At 40.9% G+C, this 17,744-nt stretch overlaps 1 protein-coding gene across 3 annotated transcripts in view; it reads right to left on the minus strand.

Annotated features, from left to right (window-relative positions):
* The window catches only part of ankrd11 (ankyrin repeat domain 11), a 131,006-nt gene that overhangs the window by 5,090 nt on the left and 108,172 nt on the right, over positions 1-17,744 (minus strand). The window contains exons 5-12 of one of the 3 annotated variants that reach the window (XM_051115516.1): positions 11,869-12,042; positions 10,410-10,610; positions 10,106-10,248; positions 9,872-10,019; positions 2,738-9,771; positions 1,320-1,418; positions 825-968; positions 605-697 (exon numbers count right to left, since the gene is read on the minus strand). In XM_051115516.1, the coding sequence (XP_050971473.1) occupies positions 605-697; positions 825-968; positions 1,320-1,418; positions 2,738-9,771; positions 9,872-10,019; positions 10,106-10,248; positions 10,410-10,610; positions 11,869-12,042 (8,036 nt within the window). The other 2 variants (XM_051115517.1, XM_051115518.1) reach the window with 2 other exon arrangements.

Below are 17,744 nucleotides of genomic sequence, written 5' to 3' on the forward strand. Positions count from 1 at the left end.
GTTTTTGTAGTGTTTTAGTATGGGGGTTAAAATTCTGTAATGTGACATTGTCACTACTTAAAATGCGCAGTCATGACAGACATGGGATGTTTTGTCAAAAATAAAGTATACTTAATTATCAATTAAGATGTTATGATAGTGTTTGATTCAGTGTGTATTCAAACTAATGAATCCTTAAGTTTGAAATCAGTATAATCAACTTTTTGCCTTTTATAAAGAGAAACTGGATTCAAAATACAACAAATCTCATAAATCACTCTTGAAATATTGTTAAAACTGTAATTGTTATTGATTTATCTGTGAAAACTTTTTACAGAAAAAGAAAAAATATATATTTACAAGGTAGATGTAAGCAAAATCTTAATAGGTCAATATAACCCTTCTTATTAAATTATATATTGGGGAGAGGACAAATATTCCAAAAGTTTCTGAACACAATATGAGAATTAACCGCACAATTACTAGAAATGCATACCTTGGATACAATTTGCATACACACAAAATTTGTGGAAAGACACTTTTTTTCAAGACGTTTCCAACTCTGACTTTGAACCAATTCTGTAGAATGGCCCATATATGAGTAATGCATAAAAAAGCTCCTCACCTTCATGCGGTCGTACTTATCATCCACATCTTGAATCCAGGAGATAAACTGCCGAGCATTGAAGCGATCTCTCACAGACTTGTTTTCATCCCCCTGCAGAACAAAGATTTGTTACAAATGTAATAAAATCTATATGTAAAGGCTCTTTGAACATCTTTGATGTGTTAACAATAATTGTTTACCAAAAAAAAAACAACAACAACAAAAAAAAAAGACTCACCTGGCTTTCTGATGGCATGTTGTAGACTTCTGAATCCAGCAGCATTGTGCAAGCGCTGAAAGGAACAGCCTGATTTGCGATCGTTCTTGCTGCTCTGCAATGAACACGCAGCACTTCTTGCTCACAAGATACTATCAGCTTCTCCTATTAGGGGGAATAAAATTAGAGTGAGACAGGACATCCCATACCTTATGAATGTTCATCTAATAACCAAGGGACAAAGCTGGTAAACAAAGTTGGTGTTGAAATGATCAAGGTCTGCAAGTCAGAAAGAACATCAGAAGAAAATGAAATGGGGAGCCTGATTGTACTGCAATATGCTTACTTAGTTGAAATGTATATTGCAGATAAGTTGGTATTCTATTACACAAAGCCTTTGATGATTCATCAAAGGATTTGTGCCGTGTGATCATCGCATCCTAACGGGGTGACTTCTGAAATGAGTTCAGTGATGCGTAGAGGGGAGAAAACAAAGAGAAAACAGAGAAAGTTTACCCTCTCGATGCTGTGCTGCAGTCTTAGTTTTCCTCTCACTGCCTCTTGTTGTCTGAACAGCTCCTTTAGGGGCTCCGACAAAGATGGGGGTGGAGCAATCTAAGAAAGCAGAGAAAGTTCACATCTCATTATTCTGGAAAAACTCTGAATTTGAATGACTAATGTTCAGAAGGACATCCCTATAGACCAATTTGGAGTAGACGTCACAGTTACGTCACTTGCAGCTGCGCACGCATGGTGGGTACAGAAAAACACTGGTGGTAAATGGTGGAGGTGGGGGTAAAATCCATGGAAAAAGTGAAATAAAAAAATGTTGTGTCAAAATCAGAATGCAAATAATTTTTATAGAATACTGTCAAAGACGCCATTTGAAGCTAAATGCATACATTTAAAATGTACATACTATGGATTAAAACTGCTATGATTTCTTTTAAAGCATAAATTTGATTGAAACAATAGGTCTACATAATGTTCACATACGCTGTTCATAGGGGACGTATTGTATTAGCCCTACATATACAGCATGACATTATTTAAACCAATTACTATTAACATTTTTACATAAAATTTATTTCATCTCATCTCACAATTCTGACTTTTTTCTTGCAAATGCAAGTTTCTATTTCCTAATTGGACTTTATAACTCGATTCAACTCAAAAATAGTGAGTTTGTCAATTCTAAGGGGGGAAAAAAAGACAGAAGTGTGGGATATAAACTCCTATTCTGAGCCAAGGGGAAAAGAGAGAATGACGAGTTGTTTTTCCTTATTAGAATTGTGAGATATAATCTTGGAATTGTAAGAATAAACTCAGAATTTTGAAATATAAAATCAAATTTACCTTTTTTTTTTTTTTTTTTTTTTAATTCTTTTATTCCATGGCTCCATAGATTGCCATTTGAAAACCAGCATTTTCTGTCACCAGATAGGCTCCGCCCACAAAAAACATCATTCCTGTTTCGGATCTGTAAGACTATCCCACTATCTAACTAAATTTCATTGAATAACAGTGCTTATCTGCAGAGAACATTTAGAAAATTACAATTAAGATTAATCAATATAATCTATAATCTTTTTAAATGTAACTATTTTGTACTGTATCCATGTAATTCTCTAACCATAAAGACTATCTCTCTGGAGTTTTCTGCAACCATGATGTGCGCATATCCTGAATGTTTACAAAGTGATGATTGGTCTACAGCTTAATGCTGTGACCTAACCAAGAATGGTCCAAATTCTTGCTCTATATAATACATTTAAACATCAAATATGTTCATATTGTGTTTGTGTAGTGTTGCACACCATTTCAGCATGTTCCTCCTGGTTAGGACACAGTGTTACAGTTCTTTATGCATAGAGTACACACAACCAAATAAAAAAAAAAAAAAAAAAAACAAAAAACAAAAAAAAAAATCTTACCACAGGAATATGAAGCTTGCTCAAAGGCTTGCCATCAAGTAGATAGGAGCCTGTGTATGTCACATACTCTGCGTAACACTGGGGAGCTTGAGGTGTTATGTAACATAGAATCTTCCGCTTCTCCTCAATTTTCTTGCGGATCTGAAGGTACTCGAAATAGGGGTTGGAACGGTCACTGTGGTATGGCTCTATTTCATCCAACTTGATGGCATTCACAATGACTGCCAGCGTCTGCTGGATCATCTCCCGAGTCTGCTTCATTGCTGTGTTCACAAGCTGAACCTGCACCTGCTGCTGGCCTGATTTTGGAAACTTCCTCTTGCGTGGATGTTGGGCCTGGTTGTCGTCATCCTCAACAGGCCTGCCTTTTGTTTTGCTGACGAGCGGCGGAGCAGATGTTTGAGCTGTGGTTGAGCTGATGGGCTCTTTCTCTTTTTCTACAGTGACACAAGAGGTAGTCACACTTGTGGTGATTGATGAAGAGGATACCGAACATGTGATGCTTGATGAGCTTAGCGCGGCACTCTGCTTGTTCTGATTGGCCAGCATCTGAGCCTTTTTCCGGGTCATCCTCTGAGGTATTTCCTCAACTTTCTTGGGTGCCTCGGACACTGGTATAGTGACTGATAACTTGGCGGTTGTTTCGAGAGCCTCCGATACTTGGGTGCTGCTAGGCGCCAAGACGGTTGGAACCTGAACAGAAGGATGAGGGCTACATGAGGGACCCAAAGCCACCACAGGATTTTGTACTAATGAAAGTGGTTTTGTGGTGGCTGGTAGATCCAAACATTGTACCATAACAGATGGCATCATGGTATCTGGGGTTGGTTCTTTTGGCCTGTATTCATGGTCCTTTTCACTTTCTGTGGAAAACAAATTAGTGTTGTTTTCATTCACTTCTTCAAATGCTTCCCTCTCCTCTGGAATTGTTTCTTGCATGGGAGGAACATCTGGGATGTTCTGAGCCTCCGGCTCCAACTCACACTGCGGCCTGTAGCCATTGTCGCTTATTGGAGGAATCAAATCCTGAACGGGTTCAGTTGGAGGCACAACTGCAGGAGAACAAGGAGCTTTGGACAAACTAGGGAGTTCAACATCGATTATTTCATTTTCGCTTGTCTCGATGACTGGAGGTCTTGTCTGAGAAGGTGGATGTTTGCTCTCTGCAGTGTCCGGAGCTGTAATATCAGGGTCCTGCATCTCCTTCTCTTGAAAAGGAAGGTCCGGTATAGAGAAGGAACCCATGTCATCCAATTCATCAGCTGCACCAGAGAATGGATCTGCCCATGAAACAACAGGTTCTTGGCTGACTGGCGGGGCTACAGACATGCTGTTCTCTGCAGCATAGGTGGGGGACTCTTGTCCATTGTCTTTCATCATACACGGGGGCTCTAGGTCCATCTGAGCTTCTTCAGGATTTGGTTTGCAATCAGTGAAGAAAGTTTCTAGCCGAGATGATTCTAACTCCAGTGCCTCGGTTTCAGGTCTTTCTGGCGATTGAATGTCTTCCACTGTGTCTTTGTGGACCTCATAATGAGAGTCAGATATTTGTGACGGACAGTATGCTGTAGAGTAAGCAGAGTGAGGTGGTGTCACAGGCATTACACTTGGGATATGCTGCATATCACAATCGGAGTGCGAATAGGGACTGCTAATCTTTGAGACAGCTGCCTCGACCTCTCTGTAGCTCTCATGAGGTGATTTCATGAGCTCTTCTGAATTCCAGCCTAAGGACTGATCACATGGGTTGTCCATGTAATTGTCTTGCAGATGGGTTGGTGTTATAGGAAGTACATCAGGATCTCTTCTATCTGGACATTCAAGCCAAGGCTTTTTGTCAGATTCCTCAATCCCGAGCGAGTAAGTGGGATCGTTTCTGGACTGGATGGTCTCGTCTGCAGCATGGTGAGCTTCTCCAGCATCCTCAACAAAATCATCATCTTCCTCCTCCTCATCATCTTCTTGCTCTTCAACAACAGGAGGCAAGTAGTCACTCCCACTAACAGGGTGAGCTGGCGTCAGACCAGGTCCACTTTGGTGTGGCTCTGAAAGGTCGTCAATATCCATGGGAGGCAGGGCAGCAGGGGCTGGAGTTGGGGGAGCAGCTATATCCAGACAAGGCTCCTGGGGGTCGGGTCTATGAACTGGAGTTGAGGGCTTCATGAGATAGTTGTTAAAGACACTCCCTGAGTGTTCACTGCCATCATTGATGGAATTTACAGTAGATGCTTCATCTGGTACGTTATCGTGTTGCGACGGGTCAGGCCTGGGAGACATGATGTCGATGGGTGATAAACAGAACGCAGAGGAAATGCAATTAAGTCTGTCAGCTGCCATCTTGTCCTCTGTAAGTTGTGAGGCTGAAGACTCAAACGCTGTGCCTTCTGCTATATGTTGCGGTCTTAACTTGTCTGCCTCTACTTTGAACTCCAACTCAAGTGGTCTTCTGACATCAGAGTTGACAGACCGACTCACAAGGGGTAACTGCATGTTCTTTGCTGGTGTTATGCATGTTCCCTCTTGGAAGCTACTTGAAGAGTTAGAATATCTATCAAAGAATGAAGGAGAGCAGGCATTCATGGACATGGTTGTAGCCGAGGAATTCTGACACTCAAGACCCTCAAACATGATATCAGGATAGTCCTCTGCACTGCAGGATGGAGTGCGTGGAGTTTGCATGACTTCCTCATAGCTTGGACACGAGATCACAGACGTTGGGGTGGGGACACCTGTTGGTCTGTTCTGGTCAGGCCGTGGAGATGCAGGAAGACTTTCCTTCATTTGGTGGCCGGCAAGCCAGTCTTTTGAGTTCTGACTGTCCATAGGTTGTGGTTTTCTATCGGGCGACATCATTTGGGTTGGAAGGCCGATGTCTTTTATCTTTTTCTCTTTCAAAGCAGTTTCCACGGAAGCCGATTTTTTGGAGAGCTCACTACGGTTCTTCTTCAGCTCTTCATTTGACTTTGTTTTATCTTTGAGTTTTGGGTCGCCGGATCGATGCCTCAGTTTTTCCATCTGTTTCATTCTCTCTTTGTGTTTCTTATGGCGCTCTTCAATCTCCTGATCTTTTAAACTGAGCATTTTGCCAAAACTTGTTAGTCTGAGATCACCATCCACCAAAAGCTTTTCACGAGGGCGGTTGTCCTTTCGAGCTGTCTCTTTTGACTGGCTGAATTTGTCATTCTCGTCTTTGACCTTTGCCTTGACGTCTGTTCTATCTTTATCCATGATATCTTTAATTCTCTCCTTATTTTTCCCATCAAATTTAGAACTGTCTTCCTTAGATTTCTCTTTGAGACTTGTGACTTGAGTGTTCTCCTTTAGTCCAGATTTCTGTTCCTCCTTTGAGTGCCTGAAGGAGCTGAAACCATCTGAATATTTATGCTTTTCTTCTTTCACTTTTTCCTTGTGTTTCTCCTTCTTCTTTTTGTCTTTTATTTTCTCACTGTTCATGACATTATTTGTCTTGTCCTTTTTGGACATCTCCTTCTCAAACTCCAGAGTTTTTTCCAAGTCATCCTCACCATCAGCTTTGGAACTGTACGGAAAAGTGTAAGGGTCAGCCTCCAAAGGCATGGGCTCTTTGTCAAAGGGCAAGCTTTCTCGGCGGCCATAGGATTCTCTGATCTCCTCGGACTTGTCTTTTTTCTCCCCCTTTTCTTTCTTGACTTTGTCCTTTTCCTTGTCATGACTCTTTTTAGATGATGAGGACGATGAATGTCTATGCCTCTCCTTCTCTCGGAACTTGTCCTGTGGATTCGAGATGGACAGTGACTCTCTTCTTTCTTCGGATATGTCAGGTATGCTGATGTTGGAGGAATCATAGTAGCTGCTTAGAACAGGCTCATGACCCCTGTCCGTGAAACTGTCTGATGAAATTTCACTATTTCTATCATTGGAATCATCTTTATAATCATTCATTGCCTCCTCCTCAAGTTTCTCCAACAAGGATTTCTCATTTTCTCCACTCCCCTTTGAAAATTTCCGTTCTTTTAAGTGCTCCGTCTTGTCTTTGTATTTATTTTTGCCCTTTTCTTCACTGACGTCTCTCTTGTCAAGAAGTTTCTGCTTGCTTTTCTTGTCTTGGTTGGAATCCACAGAAGCTCTGTCCTTACGTTCCTTGTGTTTTGAGTCGGCTGAATCTTTGTCCTTTTTATCTTTGTGTTTTTCCATGGAGGCTTTTCTTTCTTTTCCAGCATCAAATGCTGCCTTCTCTTTTTTCTTATCTTTATGTTCCTTATCCTTTTGTTTTTCCGTGGAATGTGTTTTGCCCTCAGAGTATTTCTTATGTTTATCTGTTTGGAAATTATCCATTTCATCTCTGTCAGGTGTGGAATCTTTCCTGTGCGAATCTGACAGTCCAAGAGAGTCACTAAATTTTGCAACACCCCCGTTGTAATTGTCATCTTCGTCCTCGCTCTCGTCTGTAAAGATATCCGCAATTGTATACCATGTCTTCTCTCTCACCTTTTCAGGTTTTCGCTCTTCCTTCTTAAACTCCAAGAAATCTTTTTCTCTATCAGCATGCTTGTCCTGGGATGTCTTTTCCTTCTTATCTTTATTCTGTTCTGATGACATCTTCCTTTCTTTTTCTTTGCTATGAGAGTCTTTATGCTTTTCTTTAACCCCATCTCGCTTGTCTTTGGAGGCCCTCTCTGGATCTTTCTCTTTCATGGATTTATCAATTGAGTTTTTCTCAGGCTTCTCTTTTTCCTGGTCCAAATTTCTGTCCTTAGGCTTGTCCTTGTGTTTTTCTCCTTTGGACTTCTCTTTCTTTTCCACAGAATCCATTTTCTTCTCCCTTTCCTTTCCAGAGTGGTTCCTCTCCCTGGGGTCAGATTTACAAGTGGTTTCATTCTCTGGTTTGTCTTTAAAGAAGGCCTCACTCCCGTAGTCATCTCTCATAGATTCTTGTTTTGTTTTGGAGTCTTTCCTCTCTTTAGTGAACTCATAGGAATCTTTCCTGTCTCTGCTGCCATCCACAGAATCCTTCTCTTTCTTCTCTTTGACACCCTCTGCTGATTCTTTTCGTTTCTTCTCTTTTTCTAGTGACTGACCAGAATTAAACTTCTGTTTGTCTGTCCAGTCTTTTTTCTTTTCAGTGTTCTTTTCAGAGGATTCCTTGTCTTTCTTCTTTGATGCGGTTTCCTTTTCGGGGCGTTTTTCTCCATGATCTGGCTTTTTATCTTTGACCTTATTTTCCTTTTTTCTGTCCCTGTTTTCCTCCTTCACCGTTTCTACAATTAACTTGACTGCATTATTTGCTTTGTATTCTTTTACAGGAGCGTCCCAGCTATCATCTCCATAAAGCGAACTGTCAGAAGACATGTCTGACTGCCACCGATCATGGGGGTCATCGGAAGCGCTCATCTTGGTGTCCTCTAGTAGGTGATTTTTTAAGTCGTAGTCTTCATAATCAGGTTCTTCCTTGATGTTCTTATCCCTCTTAGACTTTTCCTTTTCTTCTTTTAGGCTTTTCTCAGATTTAAAATGTTTGTCTTCTTTTTGCTCATTCTTTTTGTCAATTTTAAGAGATTTGTCCTTAGACTTTTTCTTTTTATCGTCTTTATGGGCTTTCTGCTTCTCCTCTTTCGCCTTGTCTTTGTCTTTAATGCTCCTCTCCTTCTCGGCCTTCAAAGGTTTTTCCCTCTCCTCTTTGCTCACCTTTTCCTTGTTGGACTCCTTTGTCTTCTTTGACCTCTCCTCCTTGATCACCCTTTGAGTTTCTTTACCTGGCCAGTCCTTGTCTTCTGATTTGCCCTTAGACAGTCTGTCCTCCTTCTTAAAATGATCTTTCTCATGTTTGGAAAGTTTGACCCTATTTTCAGAAGGCGACTCTGTCTCAACGATGAGCGACTTCTGCCGTGTATCGTCAAAGTCAAAAGAAAAGCTCTTGACAAACTTTTCGTTCATGTCTTGACTCAACACAACACTTGGAGCCTTATCCTTTTCCTTAGGTTTTTTGTGTTTCACTTTGTGTTTCTTTAACACTTTTCCATCTTTGTCTGTTTTAGAAATGGCCCCATCCGCGTTCGAGTTCTTGTAAAACTCAGAGTTCTTTTTGTCCACCGCATTGGTGTGTGTGTTGTTTTTCTTTCTGTTATCTTGCACTTTCTTTTTCACCTGTTTCACAGACTCGATGCTGGAGTCAGCAGAAGAGTAGTCTGACTCACTGGAAAGCCTTGTTCTGACTGAGTCCGAGAGGGAGCTGACATCAGACCACGTTGGAGAGGACACAGTCTTCCAGCCGTCTGTCCTCCACTGCTTTGGGTGCTGCTCTGCCAGAGACTGTGTATGTTTCTGAGAGCTCAGACTCCCATGCGTGGAGGATGAATTCGAGACGGACAAAGAACTAAAAACAGAGGGGTCTTTGAGGCTCAACGTAGAAGAGTCCTTTACACAATTTGCACTCTGCATGGATCCTTTATCATCCTCACTCTCCAGGTCCCCGATCTCAGAATCTGAGGTGCAAAACTTGTCGTTCACTTTACCAAAGCGCACCTCCTTACTAACGTTATTTTTTGTCTTCTCCTTCCTCTTTTTCTTGACTTTACTTTTGTCTTTTTGCTGCTTGGAGCTCAGCGACGTCGAGTCCCGGCTCTTGACATTGGTCTGAGGTGCCGTTTGCCTTGGTGTGGTCGTGGGTGTGAAACACAATGCCCTGTCGTCCTCGTCCGAGCTGTTGCTGTCCGACAGGATCCTGCGCACAGCCTTCTTTGGTGTTAGCGAGTTGCTTTTGGAATAGGTTTTAACCTCCATCTTGGGTATGGAGATAAAGTTGTTTGTCTTGCTGACGGGATCCTTGCGGAACTCTTTCTTGAGCAGATGCTTGTCGTCCACAGGCGGGACACGCTCCTCCTCATCATCCTCGTCGAACTCGTACTCGTCCTTGACAGGAGTGGCGGTGGATTTGGGTGGGTCCATGCCCTTCCCTTTTAACTTTAAGCCCTTCTCAAACTCTGAGTCTGTATTATTGCCATCAACAGAGCTGGATGGGGCAAACGATGGGGCATCTTCCTCTTCAGAAGAATCTGCTGATACAAACAAGATTTCTTATCAATATCAACATAAGGTACACATTTCCTGTTAGATGCTTTCCGGAATTACTCGCACAAGAACTGCATGATAACTCACCTGAGGAACTCTCCTCACTGGAGGTGTAAGTGCCTTTTCCCAGCAACAGATTAAGCATTGTTTGTGAATTTGCCACTTTTAACGGAGTCTCTCCTCTTCTGTTGCTTTGACAAGGATCCCCTCCATATCGTAAAAGCAGCTTCACAACCTTTAAAACCAGAAAATGGTTGTCAATGCCAATTTTAAAATCTCGAAATAAACCTTAACTCAGAATATCTGTTCTGAGGTACGTACTTTGAGATGGCCATTGTTAGACGCATCATGTAGAGGCGTGTCATCATCCAGGCCCTTGACGTTAACCTCAGCCCCGGCTGCCAGCAGCTGCTTGGCCACATCGTAATACCCTCTGTTACACGCCTCATGCAGTGCGGTCCAGCCTAAAATAAAAGCATGCCGCTATTCAATGTCTGCTCATCTATGTTATGGAAAGAATTTCATGACCAGCTTGAGATAGTAATCACATAATATGCCATTCAATTTCATCAGCATGTTACAATACTAAGGTGGATGTCAGGTGATTTCTGACGACCGCCCTTACCTGCAAAGTCTTTTACATTCACGTCAGCCCCCTCGTTGATGAGCTCCTTTATCCGGCGTGCCTCCCCGCGTATGGCTGCCCGGTGCAGCCGCGTCTCACCCCTCTCATTCCGCTTGTTAACTTTGTCTTTGGTTTTTGAGGCAGAGTTTGGTGTTCCCTTCTGACCCAGACTTGACTGCGACTGGTGCTTTGGTGTTGTGTCTGAACAAAAATATCAGTATTAACAACGATTACTTATAGAAGTGGTGCTCTACAGGGTCTCAGCAAACTTCCAAGGGGGTCACAAGATGACATTGTGCTCATTGTAAGCAAACTATTTAAAAAAAATCCTTATCCAGTAATCATGAACAACTAGAAAACCTCAAGTCAATTTCCTGAAAAAGTATGGCTTCTAAAAAACGCCCAGTTCTTTAGTTCCTAGCTTTGTAATCATTATAGCTGAAGTTTAAGAGCAAACCAATTAACCTACAAGGAGTAAGGGCTTTAAATATTGCCTTAAACAATGGAAGGCCTCGGAATCCAAAAAGGTTGAGAACCACTGACTTAGTTATGAAGTATGAGCAACTGATTTTTTTGAACAGTGAACAGTTTTGTTCGACCTGACCTCAAGGTGGCAGTCTTACACAACAAAAATGGCAAATGATACCTTCTGTCTGCATAACATCTTTTGACTAAATTACACAATTTGAACAGAATTTCACATCTTGGATTTAAATGGTATTGACAATAACAAAACTAAAGCACAATGAATCAACAAACTATTCAGTTTGTTAACAATGTCATTTATTAGTGACCACAGGGAAGACAGCGCTAGTTAGTTACACTGAATTTCTATTTTCAGACATTCAGAACAACGTAAATAGTGTGCACAACAATAGCTGGCATGCAAAAGTGCTCTGCATGGGGTGGGGTTAGGGGTGTTTCCTGTAGTCTTTTGTTTTGGAAAAATAAATCTGACCAACTATTTTAAGAGGAAGAACTAAATTTGAATAAACTAATGCATACTTGAGAGAAGTAATCCATTTTTTTTTAACAATACCGTCAGTCTAGCTCAGAAAAAAAAACTGTCAATAGACATTTAAAATAAATGCAATGCAATCCAAGTTATTATATTTCACAAGCTCTAACATTAGAATGCGAAACCACCCGAGCCAATTCAATCAAATCCGAATGTGAACAATTCATATTGAAACAGTACAACCGAGTCCCTTGTTGCTCTATCAACAGTCCTGGAGGGCTGATGAACAACAGTGGATTAAGATTGCAGAGGTTCATTTCACTGAAGTAATGGAAATTGATGAGGGTTATCTTGTTTAATTGAATTCTAATTAAGTGCTGTGGTGTGTGTTTAAATGAAGAACAGCGTGAAAGTGCAGCAGGGACACTGGAAGCTACTGAAGCCACTGGGCCCCCTCCCGCTCGCCGACCCCGAGACGTGGCGCCCATGACAAACACGCACCTGGACTGTTTACGGACTCCTCCGCCGTCATCTGCATGAGAAGAGCCACCTGCTGCCGCTCTGAGAGGGGGTACCCGGCCCGGATCCCTGGCATGCCCATCCCAAATGGCAGACCTGACTTCCTGGTGTTAGTGGGCTCTTTTTTAATGCGCTTCCGCTCTGGACCTTGTTTTTCTGTTGAGGAGAAAACAGAGGCATATTAACCCAAAACCTGTCTCAAGCACACTTGTGAACATACACAATATCCTCAGTTTTGTGACCTTCATAGTCCATCTAATTTAATATGCATTCCCATGTATGCCATCCTTAGTAGCCTGAAGGTCAAGTGAAACCTTGGGTGAATTCCCAGCCGCCTGGCCCATGTGAGAGCCTGCTGGTGGCAGCAGCCATAGTGTGAGATTACCCAAAAGCCTCATGGGGAGGGAGGGGTCCTCTTGTTGCCATTCTAGCATGTGTGTATGTGTGTGTGTTTCTTTAAGGCTATGACTTGGCAGCCTGTCACCGATTACAAAATGGCCGGTGTTCACATTTCAATGTGGCTGAGGCAAGGTCACCGCTGCGTTTGGACAAAAGCAGCTGCTCTTCACAGAAACACCCATCAATTATTCTCAGTATGTCAGTGTCAACATATCTGCCTTACAATGCACCCGTCCAGTTCTTTATAGTCGTCTCACCCATGTTATCGACTTACAGTGAGCCATCTTTTTGTTTGCCAGTTTCCACTGTATGACCCCCTAAGCCTCAAACTGTACAAACATGCCCAAATGTCACACAGGCATTCCTGTGCCATTAACACCAATAAAAACCCAACGAGGTACAACAATCCTGTCATCTAGGTTTCTACTCTTGTCTAATCTATGGAAGATCTACAAGCCAGCTTGTTGTTCCCAACGTAGTGATTTGCTCAAGGCCACAAGCATAATTTATAGGGAGAGGAAGCCAGACACAAATGCTTCCAGCAACAAAGATCTTTCCAGGAATTATTCTTCACAGTTTTGGGCTGATGAATATTTGCTAACACCTGTAAACACTTACGCGTAATGTACCCCAACCTCCTATACACACACACGTACTTGCCATTTAGTCACATTCCTGTGACTCAAACCTTGAAGAGCATGAATAGCAGAGGCAGTCTAAACATGTTTATAATAGGCAGATGAACAGAACAAACACAGTGCTTGCACTTTTAGTCTACTAAAATAGACTCAACTGACGTAATGACGCTGGTACAGTATTGCACAAGTATTCTGATGGATTAAGCTATCTGTCCCACTTGTGCAGACTGAATTCGAATTTGTGATTTTTTTTTTCCCCCCCACATATTATATCTAGTAATAATTTTCTATTTCAATCAGGTTCAATCTTTTTATAACTTGGAAACCAAAATATGCAAGGTTCATAAATATATTACAAGTCTGGTATCAGTGCTTAATAGATCCAAACAGTGTAACAATCTCTACCAGATATTTCTACTGTCACAAAAAAAACCAAACAAACAAACATACTTTAACATAGACTTTCCTGTATAACGCGGAGTATCGCAGAATTTTGATATTTAAATATGAATCCTGCACATTCTGCGTGTCTGGCATGTAGTTTGCTACATATACTGAAGCGCACGTGACGCTCTGCTGTGTTTTCAGCCTGCCGCCATTTAACTTGACACAAATATTATTTAATGTAATGATAGTGCTACTACTACTAATCATATTAGTATCAATATTACTATAGAGTAATATTTAATGAATATTTACCAAAAAAATTATTTACCAGAAAATTGTAAATAAACAGTGTTTCTGAAAAAAATTAAATAAATATTATAATCATTTCTTTATAAAATCTAATTAATCTTTATGAAATAATTAGACATGCTTTTGATTATTAAAATTTAATGAAACTATTAAAACAGAAAATTCTCACAGAATTCACAGAATTTGAAAAAAATAAATTGTGTAAGTTTCATGATTTCAATTGATTTGACATGCTTTTTGATTAATATTTTTTAATGTAACCACACAGAGTTTAGAAAAATTTAAACGGAAAAAACAGAATTAGCAAAAAATAAAACGCAATTTTGGAAGAAATAAAACGGATTTAATAGAGCCTTACTTATTTCATTTGTGTCTTTGTTTTATTGTATTGGTCCTTTAGTTTGTTACTTGCATCTATGTTCTTATTAATAACAAAGATTAACCTTTTCTGTTGTTCTGTTTTTGTCATAGTATCAAGTAGTATCAAGATATTTTAGTCAGGTATCATATCGAAGTCAAAATTTTGTATTCGAGACAACACTAGACCCATTTAATAAGTATAAATAATGAAATCACATTTCACCAAATAAACAATCTACACTGCAAATGGGGGTGTGCAATATATATTGTCTGCGATATTGTAATTGTTGTTTTAACGATGTGTGATTTGACATTATCGAGCATAATGTGAAAAACACACTTAAGAGTGCACACATACATTACATGACAAAATAGAGTAAGGTAGGTTAAAATAGTGCACGTACGCATTTTAGGGTGTGTTCTTCCACTACGTGATTCAGTCTATTAAAATCCATTTAGAATGATCACATAATTCAAGATATATTTCATATAGTTAATATCACATGAAGAATGCCTTTTCTTCTTCAAAAATCAGCATGATTACAAATGTGATATTGATTTTATACGACAGTCAATAAACAATAAGTTAATATTAAAAGACTTAGGTTTCAGACACCATATTTCCTGTTTTTGCTCTATTTGGCCAACAAAAACCATTCCAAACACAGCAACAGCACTGTTTTGCATCCCTGAACGAATGATTCGGTTTAAATGATTCAGTTCAATCGCAATTACTCACTTAACAGTGCTGCCACCTACTGGCGATTTTAATTTCACATTTAAAGTATCTTTTCATTTTTAAAAGGGTCATCAGATGCCCATTTTCCACAAGCTGATATGATTCTTTAGGGTCTTAATGAAAAGTCTATAACATACTTTGGTTAAAAATTCTCAATGGTAGTGTTAAACAACACCCTTTTTACCTTGCCAAAATCAGCTCTGCAAAAATTATCCCGTTCTGGTTGATGTTGCTTTAAATGTTAATGAGCTCTGCTTGCCCCGCCCCTCTCTTCTCTCTGTGGAGTGATGAGCCTGTCTACTTTAGCTGCATTTAGCCGCTAAACTTGTTAACTAGCAGGTTATTAGGAAAGGCGATCGCAAAGATTCATAAAAAAACCTTATAGAGTATGGGAACGTGACGTCAACAACGCACGGCATTCTGGGACTTTCAGACAAGGACACTACAGTCTACACTGGGTAATAGTGGAGGTAGATGTTAAAATTTGTATTGTACATTTAAAAAAACACATTAGAAAGGAGAACGCTTGCTGTGACATAAACTGCCATATCTACTGACATGACCGGAGTGGAGAACGGATCTAAAATGAAGCGCAATTTTATGCTTTTCAGCTTGAAACAAACAATAAGATACCAGCACAATAACACACTCAGCAAAATATCATATAATTATTGTTACCGTTAAAATCCCAGAAATTACTGTGATATCACTGCACACCTCTAAACGCAAACAATATTAACCAAAAAAAAAGCTGTTTACACAACTATTGTGTGACATTTGTCATTGAGAGTGATCGATTTTTGTTGCACTAGATTACCAACACTACGAGCATTGCAAGTAAAGCACTTCTCAAAATGTAGGTTTTAAAAGAGGCCTTTCAGAGAGCAGGTTAAGGAAGCCTGTTACTCCAAATCATCAGTTAGTATTTAAAATCAGTGGTTATCTGAGAGGGAGCACTGATGATCTTCTGCATTAACATAAAACACAGAAGACTTTAACAGACCAGTTTCACAGAGGCAGATACACTAGGAAAACAAATCACCAACATAAAACATTTAAATTAAATGCTGTTTTAACAAACTTGTTTCATGGCTGAAAACCACCTTATAGTTGCCTTCCTGTAATGAAAGTCACATAACTAGTTTTTTTTTTTTTAATAAACAACCCAAACAAGAAGAGCTGGTTAGGTTTGTAATGTCTAACCAGCTAATAGAGCAAAACCGAACAACCGAGAGTCTTCAGTAATGTACCAAAGAAATGTTCAGAGTGATTTAATCTAATCAGCTCAAAATATGTAAAACACCAGTGCCTTGTAGTTTATACTGATCAGTCTCTCAGTTTGACTAGTGTAGTATTTCTTGGTATGATGTGAGTGAGCTGCTTACTGCATGTCCTCTGAGACTGATGGCTGAGAGGGAATCTAGGTCAGGGACTGAGGGTTACAGGGACAACAGCCTAACAGACGGGGGGAAATTTCCAATAGTAAACATAAGTATATGTTGTTGCTATTGGTTGTTGTTATTGGTGTTCTGGATGGTTTATTACTGGCAAGAAAGGAACCCACACGCAACATCAAATTGCTTAAAAGTGAAAGTAAAACTAGTACTCTCTACTCATTTCTCTACACCATTCATCTCTGGAAGACAGTTATGCACTGAAGTGAAAGACCTAAAGTTCAAACAAAATAGCTATGTTAACAGTGACGCCTGCATTAGTAAAGCACCACGCATAAGAAACCAAGATTACACATGGATACCCTGTCAATCACCAAAACCGTAGGGCAGAAACTCTCTGCGCTGCCCAGAGAAAACAGGAAATGAAGGCAGAAGAGACAGGAAGTGCCCGCAGGATGTTGTGTCAATACTTTATGCACAGCAGATGAAAGGACAGTATGGGGGAGGGGGTTTCAAAAAAAAAAGAGTGGAGGGATTGATTTCATCAGCCACAATGATGAAGGAAGTCATCCATGGACCACTTGAGGTTTCTTCTCAGAGAAAACGTAGAATGTTAATGCATCAGAATCAAACACAGAGGCAGCGGGAACGCAGGCCACGCTTCACCTCTTCAGAACGCAAGGGCAGCAGCACCAGTGGGAGACGCGGTAATAAAACCCAGGCAAAACAGACGCCGACACAATTCAGGCACCACCAGATCTGATATATATATACGGTGAAATCACAATAGTGAATAATTCATAAGAACGCTGCATGACAGAAAATGAAATACTACAAAAACATTCCTCCCTCCAGGAATGAGTAATGCTCCATGGCTTGGTCCTACGAAGGCCAAAAAACATCACCGGTCCGATCTGTTAGACAGCAGCGAATCTCTTCTCTCTGCCTACGGGAAGCAGACACGTTCTAAACGCGAGTGTGTGCGCACGTTAACCAGAGTCCAATTGCGTGTGCAAGTGTACCAGTGCACATGCCTGCCAGCGTTAGCGAGGCGTGGGCAGCAGCGGAGCAGCAAATATTACTGTCTCTTATCAGCCAACCCACTCCCTTCACCCTTATCCACAACATTCTGCCTCCTCTGCTCACGTCCACCGTCTGCTATAGCCTGCGTGCCCAAAGTTCTCAATCCGTGCAGTGCGTATCCCAAAAAAAGCATCTCATAAGCTATTCGGTCTCTGCAATATCCTCTGGAAATGCATTGTTATTTGCACGCTAAATGCATCGCCACTAGCGAAGGCTCTTCAGAGCAGTGGCACTGCATTCTATTTCCATGCCAAGTTCTGCCTCTAATACATAATGCAGCAAAGATGTCTGCGGCCTGAGAAAGCGCAGCAGAGGTAATGAGCAAACACAGAAGATGGAGGCAGGAAGACAGTGAGATGGAGAGAAGGAACGGAGGAAGTATCCTGAGTGCTCTTGGGCCTTGTGGGTTGCTCCTGCACTAGAGCTAAGTGGCACAGACGATCTCTACAGTCTCCCTGCATGCAAAACGCAACGAGAGCCCATGAGAGAGATGCAGAGAGGGAGATGTAAAAATATCAGCTAGATAAATTATGTATTTCAAACGGAATC

The sequence above is a fragment of the Labeo rohita genome, chromosome 7 (assembly GCF_022985175.1).
Source record: "Labeo rohita strain BAU-BD-2019 chromosome 7, IGBB_LRoh.1.0, whole genome shotgun sequence".
Taxonomy (NCBI): domain Eukaryota; kingdom Metazoa; phylum Chordata; class Actinopteri; order Cypriniformes; family Cyprinidae; genus Labeo; species Labeo rohita.